Genomic DNA, 21,519 nt, shown 5'->3' with positions numbered 1-21,519 from the left:
CTTTATGGTCATTTACCTGCTTATGAGGCTCTTCGTACTTTTGGTTGTCTTTGCTTTGCTCATAATCACAAAACTAAGGGGGATAAGTTTGCCAGCCGCAGTCGTAAATGTGTCTTTGTTGGGTATCCCTTTGGCAAGAAAGGTTGGCGTTTATTTGACCTTGACACTAAAGAGTTCTTTATCTCTAGAGATGTCAAATTTTTTGAGGAGGTCTTTCCCTTCTTACATTCGGATGATGTCAATATTGATCCTTCTACTCTTGTGCCTTCATATGATGATCCCATTCACCCAGATTTTAATGATGATCCTTTTCCCTCACAAATTTTCGACCCCCCCGTTCAGCCCATTACTTCTGCTGCCCCTAGCCCAACTCCCGATCCACTCTCTTCCTCTTCTGGGTCGTCTGTACCCAGTTCCGCGTCTAGCCCATCTCCGTCTCCTTCTTCTCCCGTGTCTCCCTCTCTGTCTAGCCCCTCTTCCTCTTCACCCGGCCCAAAACATTATCTTCTCCCTCTCTTGCTGCTCCCGGCCCAAACACATCCCCTAAACACACTCACGCCACTTCCGAATCTCAGCTCTCCTCTTCATTGGGCGCGCCTGACCAGCCCGAGTCTTCCCCTACCACTATTCCTCTTTCTTCGCCTGACTTGGGCCGTGGAAAGCGGGATAAACACCCTTCTATCTTGTTGCGTGATTATGTTACCAACGCTGCGGTTTCGTCAAGCTCATCTCCTAGCGACTCGTTTTCTTCATCTTCTTCAGGTACTCCCTATCCTATTGCACATTATATTAATTGTACCAGTTTTTCTGTGAAACATCGAAAGTTTATTGCTGCTATTGTTGCCACTGATGATCCTCGTTCTTTTAAGGAAGCTATGACAAGTCCTGCTTGGCAGGCATCTATGCAGGATGAAATTCAGGCTTTAGAGGCCAATGGTACTTGGACATTAGAGGAGCTTCCCTCTGGTAAACGGGCGTTAGGGAGTCAATGGGTTTATCGGACCAAGTATTTATCTGATGGTTCTGTGGAACGTCTTAAGTCTCGTTTGGTTGTTTTGGGCAATCATCAGGAAGCCGGGGTTGACTATAATGAAACTTTTGCTCCAGTGGCAAAGATGACTACAGTTCGTGCCTTTCTCGCCATTGCTGCTTCGAAAAATTGGGAGTTGCATCAAATGGATGTACATAATGCTTTTCTTCACGGTGATCTTGATGAAGAAGTCTATATGAAACTTCCTCCTGGCTTTCATTGTGCTAATCCTAACTTGGTCTGTCGTCTCCGAAAATCTCTCTATGGTCTCAAACAGGCTCCTAGGTGTTGGTTTGCGAAATTGGTGGCATCCTTGAAAGGGTATGGTTTCTTACAGTCCTACTCTGATTATTCTTTATTCACCTACACTCATGGCTCTGTGCAGATGAATGTATTGGTTTATGTGGACGATCTCATCATTTCTGGCAATGATTCCGCTGCTCTAACAATTTTTAAGGCCTATCTCAGTGATTGTTTTAAGATGAAGGACTTAGGTCCTTTGAAGTATTTTCTTGGTATTGAGGTTGCTCGGAGCTCTTCTGGCTTATTTTTGTGTCAACGCAAGTATACCCTGGATATTGTTTCTGAGGCTGGTTTGCTGGGTGCCAAGCCTGCTTCTTTTCCCATTGAGCAAAATCATCGTCTTGCTCTTGATGATGGCCCTCTCTATGCTGATCCTGCTTCTTATCGGCGCCTTGTAGGTCGCTTGATTTATCTGGCTGTTACTCGGCCTGACTTAGCTTATGCGGTTCACATTCTTTCTCAGTTTCTGCAGGCTCCTCGACAGGCTCATTGGGATGCTGCCTTACGCGTTGTACGCTATTTGAAAGGCACTCCCGGTCAGGGTATTTTATTGCGTTCGGATAGTGAGTTAACTCTTCAGGGCTGGTGTGACTCTGATTGGGCTGCTTGCCCTTTGACTCGTCGTTCATTATCTGGTTGGATTGTCTTCTTAGGGCACTCTCCCATTTCCTGGAAGACAAAGAAACAGCATACTGTTTCTCGTTCGTCCGCTGAAGCTGAATATCGCTCTATGGCAGCTATTACTTGTGAGTTAAAGTGGTTGAAAGCTCTTCTCTTGAGTTTGGGTGTTCATCATCCCAAATCCATTCCTTTGTTTTGTGACAGTCAGTCTGCTCTTCATCTTGCTCAGAATCCGGTCTTTCACGAACGCACTAAACATATTGAGGTCGACTGTCATTTTATTCGAGATGCTGTTACTGAGGGTCTTATTGCCCCTTCTTATGTGCCTACTTCTACTCAACTTGCCGATATTTTCACCAAAGCTCTCGGCAAGTCTCAGTTTGAGTTTTTGTTGTCCAAGTTGGGCATTCTTGAACCCTCCCATGCTCCAACTTGAGGGGGGGTGTTAGGATACTTTGTATAGTTTCCTTTTTGTGCATATTTCTTTTCCTGTTTTGGCAACTTGTATATCATATATATTGTGAATATCTCAATGAGAAGAGTAAGCCTTTTAGCCCTAATTATAATTTCTCAGAAAGAGTTACCCGATCAACTAAGTAGTAGTTAAATGCCAGTTGCCAGATTAAGCAATTCTAGTGATACTTTAAGAAAAGATGCCATACTTGATTTTTTCAAACAATATAGGACAGTTGTGTTACGGACGTCATGTAAGACACACAAGAACTTCCAGTTGTACGTGGAAACTTTCGTTCATACAAATTTGCATGTAAACTCTGTAAATAAATATTTGACTTCTGTAGAGAGAGATAGAGCAAGAGTATATACCTATTAGATTACGGAGCGGATTCTGGATGAATGTGTAAACATAATACCATTTAAATACTTGTCTTTCTTTCCTCAATTTTCATAAATCAAAGTTGTCTCTTCTCCATACGGGTTACTGCATGTAAGTCTCTCTTTTAATTTCTTGTCCATAATATTAATTCCTCTTCATCTTTCATTGGATATGTTACAATCGTCTGGTACCACAAATTAACAGTTTTCAAGTTAGTAAGTCGTAAATTGCTTGATATTGTATTAATTAGTACTAATCATTATTTGATAATTACGAGGATAAATTACAATTTGTACTTTGTGCACTATATTGTGGTGAAATTTAGATACTGAGAAATTTCATGCATTCTAATCTAATTTTGGGATTTCAAACTAGTTAACCTACGTTAAACTTCTTAAAGAACACGTCGTTGAACTTATTAAGTGCAAGTTCAATGTTTCATTCTTCCATGATTGATATTTTCTTGATAGTATATAGTTTAGCATAGATATGTCTTTTTTTCGCATGTGAGCTTTCTACATTTTACTTCTGTATAATTCATATCACTAAGCAACACAATCTACTTTGTAGGGTGTTCATGACAACCGAAGATAAAAAGTGATTGAAAGAGAGGGAGAATAAAAAAAAATCAAAAAGGAAAAAAGAAAAAAATTCATGGCGAAAGGACAACAGTTAGAAGTGCTAAATGCACTTGATATAGCAAAAACACAATGGTATCATTTTACAGCAATTGTCATTGCTGGTATGGGCTTTTTCACAGATGCCTACGACTTGTTTTGCATCTCCCTAGTCACAAAGCTTTTAGGTCGCTTATACTACACTGAAGTAGGATCAAAGAAGCCAGGGGCATTGCCTATCAATGTAGCAGCTGCTGTGAGTGGAGTTGCCCTTTGTGGGACTCTAGCTGGCCAATTATTTTTTGGTTGGTTGGGAGACAAGATGGGGAGGAAAAAGGTGTATGGTATCACCTTGATCATGATGGTTTTCACATCCATTGCCTCCGGTCTTTCCTTCGGAAGCAGCGCTAAAGGGGTCATGACCACCCTTTGCTTCTTCCGTTTCTGGCTTGGGTTTGGTGTTGGAGGAGACTACCCACTTTCCGCCACCATCATGTCTGAGTATGCTAACAAGAAGACCCGTGGAAGCTTCATCGCTGCTGTCTTTGCCATGCAAGGCATGGGTATCTTGGCTGGTGGGATAGTTTCCTTAATAGTTGCAACTGCGTTCGAGAACAAATTCAAGCCTCCCCCTTTCAAAGTCGACCCTGTGGCCTCCCTCCCACCGGAGTCAGACTACATGTGGCGTATTGTGTTGATGTTTGGAGCCTTCCCTGCTGCTACGACATACTATTGGCGTATGCAGATGCCTGAGACTGCTAGGTACACTGCCTTGGTTGCGAAGAATGCCAAGCAGGCTGCTGCTGACATGTCGAAGGTTCTGAAGGTTCAAATTGATGCTGAAGAGGAGAAGGTTGAAAAAATTGGAAAAAGTTCTAACCAATCATTCGGGTTGTTCACTGCCCAATTTGCTCGTCAGTATGGTATTCGCCTCTTAGGAACAACTAGTACCTGGTTTTTACTTGACATTGCGTTCTACAGTCAGAATCTTTTCCAGAAGGACCTTTTCACCTCTATTGGATGGATTCCACCTGCAGCTGATATGAATGCTATCAGAGAGGTCTATATGATAGCGAGAGCTCAAACTCTAATTGCTCTTTGTGGAACCGTCCCTGGATATTGGTTCACCGTCGCTTTCATAGACGTAATTGGACGATGGTGGATCCAAATGATGGGATTCTTTTTCATGACTGTTTTCATGCTTGCCATTGCCTTCCCTTACCATCATTGGCAGCAAAAGGAGAATCGTATTGGGTTCATCATCATGTATGGGCTCACCTTCTTCTTTGCCAACTTTGGTCCTAATGCCACTACTTTCGTGGTGCCTGCTGAGGTCTTCCCGGCTAGGTTAAGGTCCACTTGCCATGGTATATCTGCAGCAACTGGAAAAGCTGGGGCCATCATTGGAGCCTTCGGATTTGTTTACGCATCACAAGACCCGGATCCGGCTAAGAGAGATCATGGTTATCCAGCTGGTATTGGGAAGAAGAACTCCCTTTTTGTGCTTAGTGTCATCAATTTCCTTGGTATGGTTTGCACATTATTTGTACCCGAGTCTATGGGTAAATCTCTCGAAGAACTAGCTGGTGAGGTGGAGGTTGATGAAGTTGAGGAAGACAACCACAGGGGTTCAGCTTAATTACGTGTGAGAATGACTTATCTTGAGTCATCATAAGACAAAATGTTCAATTGTTTACTATTTCTTCAGATTTCTTGGATTGTCCTTTTAACAATCAATTGTTGAGTTGGTTCATTTTATTAATTGTGAAAATTTTTTAATTTGTTATTTTTTGGAATGCATGTGGAATTGGATTGATTAATTAATCACATAATTATGGTGATCGATACAAATTAATTAAGTGCAGTTTTCTACCCTTAAGTATTGTGTTTCACAGACTCTATATCATGTGGTTCTTTATCCAATATCTATACAAATATATTAAAAGGCGTTTCTATCAATGGAACGGTGACACGTGACACTCTTGTCAAGCTTCTAATATAAATGTTTATAATGTGAATTAGAGAAATAATGTAGTTATTTGGATTCTAACATATGACTTTTGAAATGAAATGTGAGATTATAACCACTAATCCACTACTATATTCATGCTTAATATTTCAAAGTAAAACATAATAGAGTCTTATAATTATATATAATTATAAAAGCATGTAGACAAGCTTTTTGATCTTTAACCCTTTTATTAACTAATAACATTCTCTTACCCTAATTTCATTCATTTTGTTATTCTTATCCTCAGTTGTTTATAAGTTTTTCTGAACAATTATCTTGCCATAACATCCATTATCTAATCTCGCACTAGACAGAATATTACGAAAAGTTGATAGTATCAATTATGAAATTTATTAATAATAATACATTTGATAATTATAACTAATGCGGTGCATCACACATGCCAAAATACTAGTTTATTGGATACAAATTATGTGTCATGAAAGATCTATGATGTATGTTGTAGTCTCCTAATTGCAAATTTTCTCCTACATCTGCAAAATCTACTTGTGGGTTTTATTTATGCATATTGATGGTTTCTGAAGTTTGTTTTGAGTGTGAATTCATGAGCCAAGAAAAAATTCACAAATAAGGGATAATAAGTTGTAGAATTCTATCAGTTGTAGTTATGTACAGAATGCAAATGATTGGCAGCAAACTTGTTTTCCAATGGATAAACTAGCCATTGTAATGATATATCATTAATTTAGAGGATATATATTATGTATTAACTTTTAATATATGGGGGTATATATGAAATAAATTGTGGATTAACAGAAAACTGACAAAATACTCACCTTTAGTATACACTTGATAGTAAGGGCAACTGGATGTATTTATGGAAAAAAAATCAGAGGTGTATGGTGAATTTTGAAAACATTGAGAATATATGATGAACTTTTTTAAAATTCGGAGATTATTTGGTGAAAATTCCTATTTTACAATGGTTGGTGGAGTGTTGGAGATATTATTACTCCCTCCGTTTTTTTAATTGCTAAATTTTCCTTAAATGATTGTTTTTTTAATTGCTACATTTTTCATATTTGGGGTACTTGGCCCACCATGTAGTAATGCTATTATATTTGTTTATCTCTTTTTCCACCCATTAAAAACTACTCCTTCCGTTTCACAATATAAGGCACGCACGATGTTCGAGGTCGAACTTTGATCGCTAATTACTTTCAATTTATGTTAATAGAAAATTTTAAAAATATTATTATAGTATTTTTCAAGACGAATCCAACGGTATAATTTTTATAATTTTTATTTATCGTATTTGAGAGATATTATCAAAGTAATTTTCGTAAAGCGTGAATGCCTTATATTTTGAAACAGATGGAGTACTTTTACACTTTTCCCCATTAAATAGGCCAAAAATTACCATTCAAAAAATTTGAAAGTGACATTACCTAAATTTTCGTGCATACAACAATGTATTAATTAAAAAAATAGAAGGAGTATTTTTTAGAAGCAAAAAACATTCGTACGGATTTCGAAACCTTTCGTACCCTGGCCATACCATATCGTCCATTAAAACTTTCATTTTCTTAAGATAAAAATAAAATATACAATTAGGAGATTTTTCAATTTGAAGAATTGAGAGGAGTTTTAAGGACGGTTGCAGATTTGCAAGTACAGTATTTATGTACATAGAATACTCGGTTTTTTCACCAGGTACCCTTTGTGGTTTTTCAAAATTCATGGGGTACCCCTAATTTTATTTTAATGCAACAGGTACCCTTACTATTTCAATAAAATTCACGAAAAACCGTTAATGACTAACGATGTTAAGTTTCTGTTAATCATTAATCCTAATTAACCCTATAATCCTAAGTAACTCTCTAACCCTAACCCTTAAGTCTTAATCCTAATACTAGAAAATGTAAAATGAAAGAGGATTATCTAATGTTCTGGCAGTTTACTGGTTGATTAAGAAGTTAATAATAGTAGTTTAATAGAAGATACCGTACTCGTTATCTTCAACAGGGTACGACAGTTGTGTTCCAGAAGTCATGTAAGAAGTAGGAGTATTTCCGGTTGTAGAAAGCTTCAATCATTTCTTACAAACTTGCATGTAAATTTTTGTAATGATAATACAATTATTTAAGCAAAAAAGTAATGTTTTGACTTCTTGTAAGAGAGTATATGCTTATTAGATTACGGAGGAGATTACGGTTTCAGGAGAATGTGTAAACATAATATACGCACTTAAATACTTGTCTTTCGTCCCTCCACTCCTTCACAAATCAGAATTCTTTAGTGCTTCAGGGTCTTCCTCTTCCTCCCCTCCACATGGTAAGTGTACTGTGTCTATGCCTCGCCTTTTTTTTAAATTTTTTTTTTTTATGTTTTTGTTTGATTCAACTTATTTTGATTTATCTTATCTTAATTTATGTTAATTTATATTATCTTATAATTTCTAATGTATCATCAAACTAAATTTAGCCTAGTGGTTAGTTGGTATTATGACTGTCAACCTCAAAGTTAGGGTTCAATTCTCATTAGGGACATTTTAAGAATAGGGATTTTCCTTACCCTCCTTCTACTCAGTAGTTCACTAATTCGGACCGGGTTGACCTGTGCGAGGTTCCGATCCGATAGAGCAGTTCATCTTACCGATCCAAAAGAAAGTCTCTAATGTATTTTTTACAATTAATATTTTCAATGACGTAATTGGGAAATAATAATTAATTAATTTTTAAGAACTACACATTAAAAGTTTGAAGCATATATATATCAACAACATCATACATTTATATACTTCCTCCGTTTCAAAATAGATGGTACATTGTTGACTAAAACGCTTGTCGAGGCACTACTTTGACTACTAATATCTTTAATTATGTATTAGAGTAAAGTATAAAATTTTGATTTTCTGAAAATATACATTAAGACAAATCCAACAACATATTACATTATAACATTTGATTTTACCTAATAGTAAATAATGCATGGTCAAACCTCATTCATGAATAGTGAAAAAGTCAACAATGTAGCATCTATTTTGAAACGGAGGAAGTATTATTTTTTAGATATTGTTGTTTTGTAAGGTCAGAGTTCGGACATTTTCCTTCAAAAGCATCAAAAGAAAATACATTAGGGCGTACAGTACAGTCACTCGAAACTAGAGGTGGGAGAAATGGTAAAATTAAAAGGTCAATTTTTTTCCCCGCGTTTGTAGTGTTTACGAGAATTTCACCTAAATCCTGTTGGTGCTTGGCATGTGTGTGTTTTTTTGGGTTTGCAGTGTTTACCAGATCTTGACTTAACTTTTGTATTCTGTTGATTGTTTGTGTTATGGGGAAATAACTACATTTATTAGTTGGATGAACTATCCACTTCTAATAAATTATTAAAAATAGTTGTTAATGTTGAGTTTTCCACTTTAATTATATCAAATTCTATTAGTAGTGAGTGAATTACCCACTGCGTCAACAAAAATTTTATTATAGATTTGGGTAATTCTGTGTACCGTGAGCGTGTTATCCAAGACTAATATTTGCTCATCTGTTCATTTGATCCCTCATTTTTTAGCATATTTTGCGTATTTGAATGATTTTAAATAAACAAATGAGAAAAAAATTGTTTTTGGTGTATCATGCTCATAATATATCCAGTTGTATGATGAATGATCTCCTCAATCTACCAAATTTTATCGATATTGTGTTTATTTTTTGTGTTATTTGTTTATTTAAGCTATAAAAGTATTTATCAGGTTGATTGACTTCGAATCGTTAGAAGACAAATTGAAGATTTAAAGTAGATTTTGCAAATAACTTTTTATGGATTCCACGATTCGACATTAAATTTGGCCAATTTTTTTAACAAGCCATAATAAAAATCTGCTTTTAGGTTAGATAATTTTTTGCCAGCACTATAACAAACTAGACCTTCAGAGCTATCAAATTATTTATCCATCTAATTAGTTACTTTATTTCTGATCTTATTGTCATGCCATTATTATGTATATAATTCGTAACACTATCATGGTCCACCAAAAAACAAAAACATTCCACTATTTTGGTTCTGTAGAAATATTGATCCCTTTCACCATATGCTAATATTAATATCACTCAAATATGTAATATACCTTGCAGTGTTGGCATCCTAGAGGAAGTATACATTTTTCATCATATACATGGCAAAAGGACAACAGCTGGAAGTGCTAAATGCACTTGATGTGGCAAAAACACAATGGTACCATTTCACAGCAATTGTCATTGCTGGTATGGGCTTTTTCACAGATGCCTACGACTTGTTTTGCATCTCCCTGGTGACAAAGCTTTTGGGTCGCTTATACTACACTGAAGTAGGATCAAAGAAGCCAGGGGCATTGCCTATCAATGTAGCAGCTGCTGTGAGTGGAGTTGCCCTTTGTGGGACTCTAGCTGGCCAACTATTCTTCGGTTGGTTGGGAGACAAGATGGGGAGGAAAAAGGTGTATGGTATCACCTTGATCATGATGGTTTTCACATCCATTGCCTCTGGTCTTTCCTTCGGAAGCAGCGCTAAAGGGGTCATGACCACCCTTTGCTTCTTTCGTTTCTGGCTTGGGTTTGGTGTTGGAGGAGACTACCCACTTTCCGCCACCATCATGTCTGAGTATGCTAACAAGAAGACCCGTGGAAGCTTTATCGCTGCTGTCTTTGCCATGCAAGGCATGGGTATCTTGGCTGGTGGGATAGTTTCCTTAATAGTTGCGACCGCATTCGAGAACAAATTCAAGCCTCCCCCTTTCAAAGTCGACCCTGTGGCCTCCCTCCCACCGGAGTCAGACTACATGTGGCGTATTGTGTTGATGTTTGGAGCCTTCCCTGCTGCTGCGACATACTATTGGCGTATGCAGATGCCTGAGACTGCTAGGTACACTGCCTTGGTTGCAAAGAATGCCAAGCAGGCTGCTGCTGACATGTCGAAGGTTCTGAAGGTTCAAATTGATGCTGAAGAGGAGAAGGTTGAAAAAATTGGAAAAAGTTCTAACCAATCATTCGGGTTGTTCACTGCCCAATTTGCTCGTCAGTACGGCATTCGCCTCTTAGGAACAACCAGTACCTGGTTTTTACTTGACATTGCGTTCTACAGTCAGAACCTTTTCCAGAAGGACCTTTTCACCTCTATTGGATGGATTCCACCTGCAGCTGATATGAATGCTATCAGAGAGGTTTATATGATAGCGAGAGCTCAAACTCTAATTGCTCTTTGTGGAACCGTCCCTGGATATTGGTTCACCGTCGCTTTCATAGACGTAATTGGACGATGGTGGATCCAAATGATGGGATTCTTTTTCATGACTGTTTTCATGCTTGCCATTGCCTTCCCCTACCATCATTGGCAGCAAAAGGAGAATCGTATTGGCTTCATCATCATGTATGGGCTCACCTTCTTCTTTGCCAACTTTGGTCCTAATGCCACTACTTTCGTGGTGCCTGCTGAGGTCTTCCCGGCTAGGTTAAGGTCCACTTGCCATGGTATATCTGCAGCAACTGGAAAAGCTGGGGCCATCATTGGAGCCTTCGGATTTGTTTACGCGTCACAAGACCCGGATCCGGCCAAGAGAGATCACGGTTATCCAGCTGGTATTGGGAAGAAGAACTCCCTTTTTGTGCTTAGTGTCATCAACTTCCTTGGTATGGTTTGCACACTATTTGTACCCGAGTCTATGGGTAAATCTCTAGAAGAACTGGCTGGTGAGGTGGAGGTTGATGAAGTTGAGGATGACCACAGGAGTTCAGCTTGATTATACTACGATCATCTCATACTAATAATGATAGCATATTTACTGTTTTAATTATTTGATTTCGAAATTTAATTTAATTTTTGTGTTAATGGATTTTGGCAATGTGCCATATTGATGAGTGCGATTAAAGAGTTTGTTTGTTTTATTTGCCTATAAATTTATTTGATATGTTTACCGAGCTACTAAAACTAGCTGATGATTTCAATGAAATTAAATATTTTACACGCCTTTGTGTTTCATTTCTTTAAGCTATATTTTCTGCAATACTTTCTTTGTATTTTTTCTTCGTACTTTAACTATCCTCTTTTGCCATTGTATTTTTTGACCCGAAATATTTTTTATTACATATTTTTTATAAATTATAATAATTGAATATTAATAAAGTACGTACGTATTGAGACATATCAAAAAAGATCTCACATAACATTTTTTCTTATATCTTCAGAAAAATTTATAAAATTTCTTTCTAATTGTAAATAGTATCAAGATTTAAAATAAAAAGAATAAAATAAGTAAATGTAAAGGGTGTACAATTTTGCTTAAGTCAGATTATTTGACACGAATCAGACTCCTTTCTTTTGTAGACTTCCAAATTTAAAAAGCTACTTCTGATCATATGCCAGTATACGTATTGCTTCCTAGAACTTGGGAGTAGTTGGCCTCTTCAAATACTATGCCAGTACAAGTAATGCATCCTAGAATCATTTGGGGATCTAGGATTTTCAAATTGGTGGGTACTATGATTAATTGCCGAAAATTGATTGTTGTTGCCCTTTTGATCTTTTTGGTCTAGATGTCATTTTCTTTATTCAATACACAAATAAACTAATTACGATCTACAATACTCCATATGAAATCAAATCAATAACCAACAATTAGTTAATTCAAACTATTCATAAACACATTAAGACTCCGTTTGGGAGGACATAATATTTTCAGTGTAAAAATGACTTTTTGGAAAACAATTTACAATGGAAAAAACAATTTCAAAATTAGTTTCCGTTGTTTGGTTTCATGTAAGAAAAATGATGAAATTAAAGGAAAATGAAAAGAAATAAAGTAATTAAAGAGATAGTGAGTGTACAAGAGAGATGAGTAAAACGATTTTCCCTTCATTTTGAAGGGAAAATGGTTTTCCATCACCGAGAGAGTAAGTTTACTCCAACAGAAAATGATTTTACACTACTTTGCCAACCAAATAATGTAAAACTAAAAATAGAGAAATATAGTTTTCCATGAAAACGTTTTACGCCCTACCAAATGGAGCCTAAAGGTGACCCGATTCCTATATATACTAGTACTAATTACTATGATATTATAGTTCAAAATTGAGCCAGTTCATAAATTAAAAGCAAAGTAGGCTATGTTCTTTTAGACTAACTGAACTAAACTGAATTAGTAGTCTAAACTGAACTGAAATGAATTGAATGAAAAATGTGAGATGAAACTAACTAAACTAAACAGAATTGAATGAAAACTGTGAGATGAAACTAATAACTAAACTGAACTGAATTTTCCTGAACTAAATTTGTCTGAACTGAAGGAGAGACTGGCGCCAGTAGGGCAGGCTATCAAGGATAGAAAGAGGGGATCTTTTTTCCAAGGGAGTGTTTTTTTTCAATATATATTCCATGATGTAGGCAAAATAATTAAATAAAGTTGCTATAAAAATGGTTATTATAACATAAACTTTGGATAAAAATAATTGTAGTTTTGGGATTTGGAATGGGGTAAATTTTTTATCGCATAAATTTTGAGATCTACAACGTGACATTGTGAGAAAAAATAAAACCAATTCGAAAAACATAGAGAGTGAAAATTAAGTTCGGCCATACAAATTTAATCCAAAAAATTTATGCAATTTTTTAAAAGATTTGCCACATTCTAAACCTTAAAACTAAAAATTCCTTCAAAATTTTCGTTGAACTTGTCAATTTTTTCGGGAGCTTTTTCTTTTGGCTAAATCACGTCATATATCTCCAAAATCAATGCTCAAAGTGATGACCATTCAATTTTTTGGTAAAGCCTACTATCCTGTTCTAGCTAAAGTTACCTTTTGTGTTTTTTAAATCATATAATACTCCATCCATTTTATTTTAATCTACACACTTACACTTTTCACACATGTCAATGCAAAATTTTGAAACCATATATCTTTAGTTTGTATTTGTAAAAATTATAAAGAGTACATATTAATGAAATACATGTTATGATGAATCTACAAGATCCCACATTACTATATTTTCATCCGAGTATAAATTACAAATGATGGTCAAAGTGAAATTTGTGAATAGTGTAAAATATCAAAGTGACGTGTAACAATTAAAATGAAACGGATGCAGTAAATAATAGATATTTATCGAAATCTTCACAAGAAAAATAAATTATAAAAAATGTCAAATCTCAAAGAGAGAAGGTGAGATTGATGGAAGGGAGAAGATTGATGAGGAATAAGTGAAGGTAGTATAAAAGGGAGTATTTATTGTTTTTCCAATAAGTGCAAATGTCAATATGGTAAGTAAAGGGAGATAAATATAAGTAATTTGTTTTCAAAAAAAAATTATATGGAATGTTTTACCCAAGGTGAATAAATTTTAGCCCACATCCCTCCACATATTAATTTCCCAGTTACCCTAAAAGTTTGTTTCTTCATGTTATTTTATCCATTTTATCAAAGGTTATTCAATTATTGATGTTATTTATTTATTTTTATTTTTTTGGTAAGAAGAAGTGGTCCGGACCCCGCTCGGGTTTTAATGAGCCATGCACTTGAGAGTAAGGAGGAAGGGTAAGGGGAAACCCTACCCTCAAAGTGCCTCTAGTGGGGATTGAACCCCCAACCTTGAGGTTGGAAGGGTGCTCTCCTTACCATTAGACCAAGTACTACTTGGTAATTATTGATGTTATTATGTTCAAATAGTTTTTCTACTTTTTAAAAAGTAAACATGTTGTGAATATCAACTAGTTTAGTTGGTTAAAATCTTGAAAAGTAATTTTCAAAATCTATGATCAAATCTCATCTAATTCCTTCATTATGTTTTAAATGAAAATTGGCTGAAATGACACTATTCATAGATAAATATTGACTCTAATTTATCGTCTTTATATAAAGAAAAATATAGTCAAATGTGATCTTTGTTAGATTGGTCTCGATGCATACTATCAAATTATAATTTTTTTTATATTTTTTACGTGTGTACAACTAAAGAATATTATGATTAAAAAAGTGTGTTAGCTTCCATAAAAAAACAAACGTTTCATTTAAAACAGAACGGAAAAAGTATATTGTTTGTCGTGTGATTTTTTATTTATATATAAAAAAAAGTCTAACATACTTGATTTAGTTGAATCTCAAGGACAGTTATATGTTGCAGACGTGTAGGCAAATAGATTGAATTCCACAAACATAGAATTGACTTCTTGAGTGGGAGTATAAGAATTATAACTTATATAAGATCTTGGAGATCAAGGGAGAACGTGTTAACATGATATTCATAACGCAGTTCACGACTTCGCGTTATAAAGCTAACGCCTAACGGGTAAACATTTATGCTACATCCTATGTTTTCTTGGATACATCCTAAGTAGATTGAAACTAATTTAATCCCTAAAGTCATTGTGATTTGTGAGGGCTTCTGTGTGGTGGAAACCATGCCCTTTGGAATTTGGATCTTTACAGAGTTTCCTTATATTTCGAAGTCAACAATAATTAAAATAAAAATTTAACATTAAAATAAATATATACAAGTTAAAGACGACAAAACTTTGAGGTTATGCCCACTAAAAAAATTGAAAGGCATCTAGTTGGATGAGAAATGTGATTGACAGCATCACTGTACTAGGTATAAAATCTGTACGATGAGGTTGAATAGTTATAATTTTTTCCTAATATTATGAAGTATATATATGAGTAATGACTCTCAATTTACGTTGTGAATATCATACATGTTAAAAAAAAAAAAACTTTTTTCGTTCTAAAATTAATGCAATATTTTTTTTTATTCAAAAATTAATGCAATATTTGATATAAGTTCTAACACCTAATTATATAAGCTGCAATAAATTAAAATTATCACACATAAATTGAGGCGAAGAAAATGTATCGTTAATACAAAAAAAACATGCACATTCACCATAAAAATATGCAAAGAAATAATAGTTCACATCCTTCTCATTTTACGCTATTTAATTTGGTAAATATCAACAAAGTTATGAAATTTTGACCATATGAAACGTAAATAATCTGTACATATAAATTAAATGTGTTCCAGTAAAGGAACACACTATATGATACTCTTCAATCTCCAACAATGTATTGTCACGTGACACTATTCTCAAACTTCTAAGACTAATAGTCTAATACACATGTTTATGATATCATACAAAAGTATTAATAATGTGTAACTACTAGGAATTAAATAGATGACCATTAAAATGAAATGTGAGAGTCTAATTAACCACCACTACATACAAAATGCTTAATTTTTCAAAATAAAACATAATAATGTCCTATAATTATATGTAACTATAATGAGATGGACAAACATTTTAATCTCTAAAACTTTTATTAAGGTAATTACATTCTCTTACTCAAATTCCAGTAAAACAGTTGTTATCCGTAATTTTTTAGAAGTTTTTTAAATAATTTATCATGCTATAACGTCCATTTTTCAATTTCGCACTAGATATAAAATAATGAAAAACTATAAAATCAATTATAATAACTATAAATAATAATATAATTGATAATTATAACTGATCCGAGTTATCGCTAAGAGCAAAATACTAGTAAAAACTTTAAAACATGTCTTTTTTTCATACTTCCTCCGTTTTTTATTAGATGTTACACTTTTCAAATCACGGACTCCTAAGTAATTTTTGGAGATGAGAGAGATAGAGAGAATGAAAAAAAACAAAAGGGCCCCATGTGAACATGTGATGGGAGAGAGATAGAGATAAATTATTACCCAAAATAAAAGTATAACATCTAATTTAAAACTTCCTAAAATAAAAAGTGTAACATCTAAAAAAAAACGGAGGAAGTAACAATATAAAAAAAAAGATGTAGAGCCCTTAAGAGTTAGCTCGCCTTTTACTAGTTTATGTTGTTTCCCCCTTTTAATTAAACTATAGAGCTTCGTCCTAAAGCTATAGCGTTGACCCAAACTGAGCAAGCATTGCCATTTTTATTATCCACATCTTAGCTCCGTAATCAGATCTTCTTTATCCCTCTTGAGCATTAGCGATCCAGGTCAGTTTTTTTTTTTTTACTTTCTCTTCCTCTTCTCACCAAATTTTGTCCACATAATTACAAATATTATGTGTTTGAAGTTCAAAATCAAGAAATTCTCCTTACAAATTAATCTAAAGTTTCAGGTGCGTATTATTTGCTCCTTAACTGTGGCTATAACTAATATGCTGTAATTGTCTCGATTATGATAATTCATTCTTGATAATCTATAAACCCATAAGCTATTACAGTATCAGCATATTAAAAGGTTTGTATTGTTTACACTTTACAGGGAAGAAATGATGTGAGATGAACATAGAAGTTTGTTGACTCTGAAAAAAGCAAGCAGTTGATTAGTGATCATGTCAAAAGGACAATTGCAAGTATTTAATTCGCTCGATTTAGCCAGAACACAATGGTACCATTTCAAAGCCATTGCGATTGCTGGTATGGGTTTTTTCACGGATGCCTATGACTTGTTCTGCATCTCCTTGGTGGCAAAGCTGCTCGGACGCTTGTACTATACCCGACCTGACGCAGATACGCCAGGGACCTTGCCCATTAATGTATCAGCCGCAGTATACGGTGTGGCGCTTTTCGGAACCATGGGTGGGCAGCTTTTCTTTGGATGGCTCGGAGATCATATGGGTCGAAAAAAGGTGTATGGAATGACGTTGATTTTGATGATCTTTACGTCTATTGCCTCAGGAATCTCCTTTGGGGGTCGTACTGCCAAAGGGGTGTTGACTACTCTATGCTTTTTTCGATTCTGGCTTGGGTTTGGTGTTGGAGGTGAATACCCTCTTTCAGCCACCATCATGTCAGAATACTCCAACACCAAGACCCGTGGAACCTTCATAGCCGCTGTCTTTGCAATGCAAGGTTTGGGTATATTAGCTGGTGGAATAGTAGCCCTCATAGTTTCAGCAGCATTCGAGAACAAGTTCAAACCTCCCCCCTTCAAATTAGACCCTGTGGGCTCTATGCCACAGGAATCAGACTACATTTGGCGTATTGTGTTGATGTTTGGTGCTGTTCCTGCTGTCCTGACCTATTATTGGCGTATGCAAATGCCTGAGACTGCTAGGTACACTGCCTTAGTTGCCAGAAACCCTAGACAGGCAGCTGAAGACATGTCAAAAATCCTCAAGGTACATCTAGATGCAGAGGAAGAGAGATTTGAGGAAATAGTAAGAAGTGAAAGGCACCAGTTTGGGCTTTTTTCTAGTGAATTTGCTCATCGATATGGTATCCGTCTCTTAGGAACCACGAGCACTTGGTTCTTACTCGACATTGCTTTCTACAGTCAAAATCTTTTTCAAAAAGATCTCTTCTCCTCAGTTGGATGGATTCCTCCTGCAAATGAAATGAATGCGATTAGAGAGGTTTATATGATAGCGAGGGCTCAAACCTTGATTGCTCTTTGTGGAACAGTCCCTGGATATTGGTTCACTGTGGCCTTCATAGATGTAATTGGTAGATGGTGGATCCAAATGATGGGATTCTTTTTTATGACTATATTCATGTTCGCCATTGCCTTTCCCTACGACCATTGGAAAAAGGAGCATAATCGTATTGGGTTCATTATCATGTACGGTCTTACCTTCTTCTTTGCCAATTTCGGTCCCAATGCCACCACCTTTGTGGTGCCAGCAGAGATTTTCCCCGCTAGGCTCAGATCCACTTGCCATGGTATATCAGCCGCATCCGGAAAGGCTGGTGCTATAGTAGGAGCCTTGGGATTTGTTTACGCATCTCAAGAGAAGGATCCGATTAGGAGACATGAGGGTTATCCAGCTGGTATTGGTAAGAAGAACTCTCTTATCGTTCTTGGCATAATCAACTTCCTTGGTATGCTCTGCACTTTCCTCATACCAGAGCCCATGGGTAAATCTCTTGAAGAACTTGCTGGAGAAGTTGATTTTGAGGATGCTGATTATGAGGTTAGAGCTGGCGCTTGATTATAATTTCTTTACTACTCATAACTGAATAGGCAAACTTACAACAACTGATAGAATACTTAACTTCAGGTTTTTTGTCCTCCCAAAATTAATTCGGTTTGTTGTACATCTTGGTTTCGTTATTTGTGTATTGATTCCCAGCCTCACTTGAGTAAATAAGGTTTTTATTTCCTTGTACATATGAGTGTATACACAAACTCAAAACAATTCAGGTGAGATAGCTATAACTTTTCGTTAAATTGAGTTGATTTCTGTTACTTTCCATCTAACAAATTTCTATGTATAGTTTAAGGATATATATGTATTGGATGAGAGCTTTACCAACCAAAATATAATCACATCCGCGTATGATCCCTCTTATCTCATACACAAACTTTTTGTTTTTTTAATTAAAGGGAGATTGTCATTAACGATACATCAACGACATTTACGATAACAATTTATCCTAATAGACGCGCGACTCAAGATTTAGACTACCATATGATTTTCAACACCTACTCAACTAACGACTTTCCTTTGGTTTCGGCTCCCATATCATTATACGTACCTGACATGATGTATTTCAATGACAATGCATCTTTTGTAGCGCAGATCCACATAATTAGCACCCCCTTCAATTTTTTTTTAATTGCTATATTTTCTTTAAATTATTGCTTTTTTTTACTTGTTACATTGTTTCAACTTTCAACTTCATTTATTAGTAGACTCTGCCCATCGAAAAGTAATAATTTTTATAATATTTCGTAATTTTCCTAGCAAATAATTTTTTTTTACTACTTTTAATTTCCCTTCAAATTAAAAATAAGGTTCCTCCCACCTAATTTAATGCTAAAGGTGCCTAAAGTACACCAAAAGTATTTAAATAGATATCTCATAAAAACTAGTGAAAACAACAATGTAGTGAGTAAAAAAAAAAAAGAAGAGTTTAACGAAGAGAAGAATATAAAACTAATACATCCAATCATGTAAATTTACAAAACTCTCCAAGATGTTAACTCATCTATTAGCCGGTGGAGAAGACAAACGTCATAGATAGAAATTATTATTGAAGAGATATCACTAAATAAACTACTTCCTCCTTCCTATACTAAACAATTTTGACTATTATTATTCTTAATTTTTCTAGTAAAAATTATGAAAAGTTAATATGTTGAAAATATACACAAAGAGTATATCTTAAAACATCTTATATACAAACATTTGTTTTTTATATACTAGGTGTAATTATGATCAAAGTGAGACATTTGTATGGTGCAAAAATTAAATTATTGCAACTAATATAAGACAGGTTTAATATCAAATATCAAAATGTATGAGGAAAACAATCAAATTTGGGATTCAAACTGACATTCAAATTTGACGGGGAGGGTGACTGAAAAAAGTAAATGAAAATTTTATTTTAAATTATTTAGTTGCAAAAGGGAGAGAATGCTTTGATCAAATTATTTATTATACCATATAGGTTAAAAGTTACAAAGGGGTGTGATGTGTTTTCTTTTTATGTTTTCTTTCAATTAGGGTTTTAAATTTTCTAAATATTATTGGGTAAAAGTTTGCCAATGGTGAACAAATTTGCTGGCAGTGCGGTGCTCCACATATTTGCAAAAGTTGATACTCTATTACTATTATTGTTTTTTCTTAGATACAGATACACATCCCTTGCTTGTTATTATGTAGACGTGCAGGCAAATAAAAAGTTTATAGCAAAGTTGCGTTGTAGTACAGCTTTGTTGAACCAATTATGTACGTGATATTTTAGATATTCAAGGGCGAACATGTTAGGCTGTTAGCATGTCTTTTAGGGCTACGAAGCTAATAAACTATATTCGCATATCAACGAATTTGATCGATAATATTTGATATATGGGGACTGGCAGGGGTTGAAGAAACAAAATTCTTGAAACAATCTAACTAATGAAAAAAGTTGGAGACTGAATTCAATGTATCTACTAGCTTCTTGAATATCATGTAATTTAAACTTAAAGATGTTAATATTTGAAAATAAAAAACATGCTTACTGGCATTGTAATAAGAGCTTTATTAGCTCGTATATACTCTATGAAAAAAAACTAACTATTACCTATCCAATCCAAAAACAGTTGTCTTGAGCGATGGCGGGTGAGGTTGAGTTATATGTCTTGATGAAAAAGACTTGATATGAGAGTGAGCCTGTTGTGATATGAAACTCTGACGATCTTCAAAGAGAGACTGTCGCACGACAGCTAGTAGACCCCAATTGCAATGTCCACTAGACCCTAACTCCCAAGGTACTTGAAAAGAAATATCCTCTTGGAATTCTACTGAATCAACTAATAATGAAGTCACATCCTTTATGACTTAACTTATGACGACCCTGCTGCGAAGGTACCCGCAGTTTAGTCTCATTAAATTGAAACTCGAAAGATATGGAGGTCGAAACTTGCTCCAAATCAGATTGGAGTGCCTCCCACAAGATACATTTTTTAGGTGTGATGACACATGAAGCCATCACGAGAAATTGGGACCAGTTAGATTGATAAACTTCACCCCACTTATGGATCCAAAGATCCTACCTCACAATCCCAAACCTAGAAGAACGACCCATGATAGGCGTGTCGTGCAACTAACAAAGATAATTCTTAACCAAACCTCCTAACTATGTAGCAGGGCAAGTCAAGGTCGAATCCACAGAGACAAAAGATATCAAACACTAGATATCTTGACTTAAATTAACTAACACGTGACAAACAACAGTGAAAGGCATGCTAAACTAATACCGATGCTAAACTATACCAACTAGCAATTGACACACGAGGTAAAATCAATCAATAAAAGCACCTAGAATTAAGTCCACTAGCACAAATGGTACATGAATAATTCTCATCCCGAATAACAAAATCAATAGTCCAAAAGGAGTAATGCACCCTAAAAATACCAAAGAGCTCTCCCGAGTACTTATGCTACTCTAAACAAGAAATCATACCTATTACCATGCATAGAAAGAGAAATTAAGCATGGCATCACAAATGAATTTCTAGTAATCCTTTCTACTTATTTCCATATAGAAATTCAAACTCTTGATTAAATCAACAAATTCATCTAGATTCAACTTCCATTGAAAACAAGACATAAGAAATTAATTCAAAATCACCTATCCCTAGTATGATATTGAAAATAAGCACAATTCAATCAAGT

The 21,519-nt window shown here is 35.2% G+C and overlaps 3 protein-coding genes across 3 annotated transcripts; all 3 read left to right on the top strand.

The window, feature by feature from the left end:
• The first annotated feature begins 3,441 nt into the window (after positions 1–3,441).
• Positions 3,442–5,045, top strand: LOC104888077 (probable inorganic phosphate transporter 1-3). The gene has a single exon (XM_010672909.2). The coding sequence runs from the start codon at positions 3,444–3,446 to the stop codon at positions 5,043–5,045; it is 1,602 nt and encodes a 533-aa protein (XP_010671211.1). The 5' UTR covers positions 3,442–3,443.
• A 2,515-nt stretch (positions 5,046–7,560) lies between these two features.
• On the top strand, positions 7,561–11,154 carry LOC104888076 (probable inorganic phosphate transporter 1-3). Its single transcript, XM_010672908.2, has 2 exons — positions 7,561–7,676; positions 9,535–11,154. Exon 2 carries the CDS (start codon positions 9,556–9,558, stop codon positions 11,152–11,154), a length of 1,599 nt encoding a protein of 532 aa, XP_010671210.1. The 5' UTR covers positions 7,561–7,676; positions 9,535–9,555.
• A 5,122-nt stretch (positions 11,155–16,276) lies between these two features.
• LOC104887952 (probable inorganic phosphate transporter 1-3) lies at positions 16,277–18,704 on the top strand. Its single transcript, XM_010672741.3, has one exon. The coding sequence runs from the start codon at positions 16,747–16,749 to the stop codon at positions 18,343–18,345; it is 1,599 nt and encodes a 532-aa protein (XP_010671043.1). The 5' UTR covers positions 16,277–16,746; the 3' UTR covers positions 18,346–18,704.
• Positions 18,705–21,519: the final 2,815 nt, after the last annotated feature.

The sequence above is a fragment of the Beta vulgaris genome, chromosome 3 (genome assembly GCF_026745355.1).
Source record: "Beta vulgaris subsp. vulgaris cultivar EL10 chromosome 3, EL10.2, whole genome shotgun sequence".
Lineage (NCBI taxonomy): Eukaryota > Viridiplantae > Streptophyta > Magnoliopsida > Caryophyllales > Amaranthaceae > Beta > Beta vulgaris.
This window is presented reverse-complemented; position numbering and strand designations above follow the sequence as displayed.

What these genes read in the sequence shown, in the direction of transcription:
- LOC104888077 (XM_010672909.2), top strand. Translation starts at nt 3,444, where the DNA reads ATGGCGAAAGGACAACAGTTAGAAGTGCTAAATGCACTTGATATAGCA.
- LOC104888076 (XM_010672908.2), top strand. Translation starts at nt 9,556, where the DNA reads ATGGCAAAAGGACAACAGCTGGAAGTGCTAAATGCACTTGATGTGGCA.
- LOC104887952 (XM_010672741.3), top strand. Translation starts at nt 16,747, where the DNA reads ATGTCAAAAGGACAATTGCAAGTATTTAATTCGCTCGATTTAGCCAGA.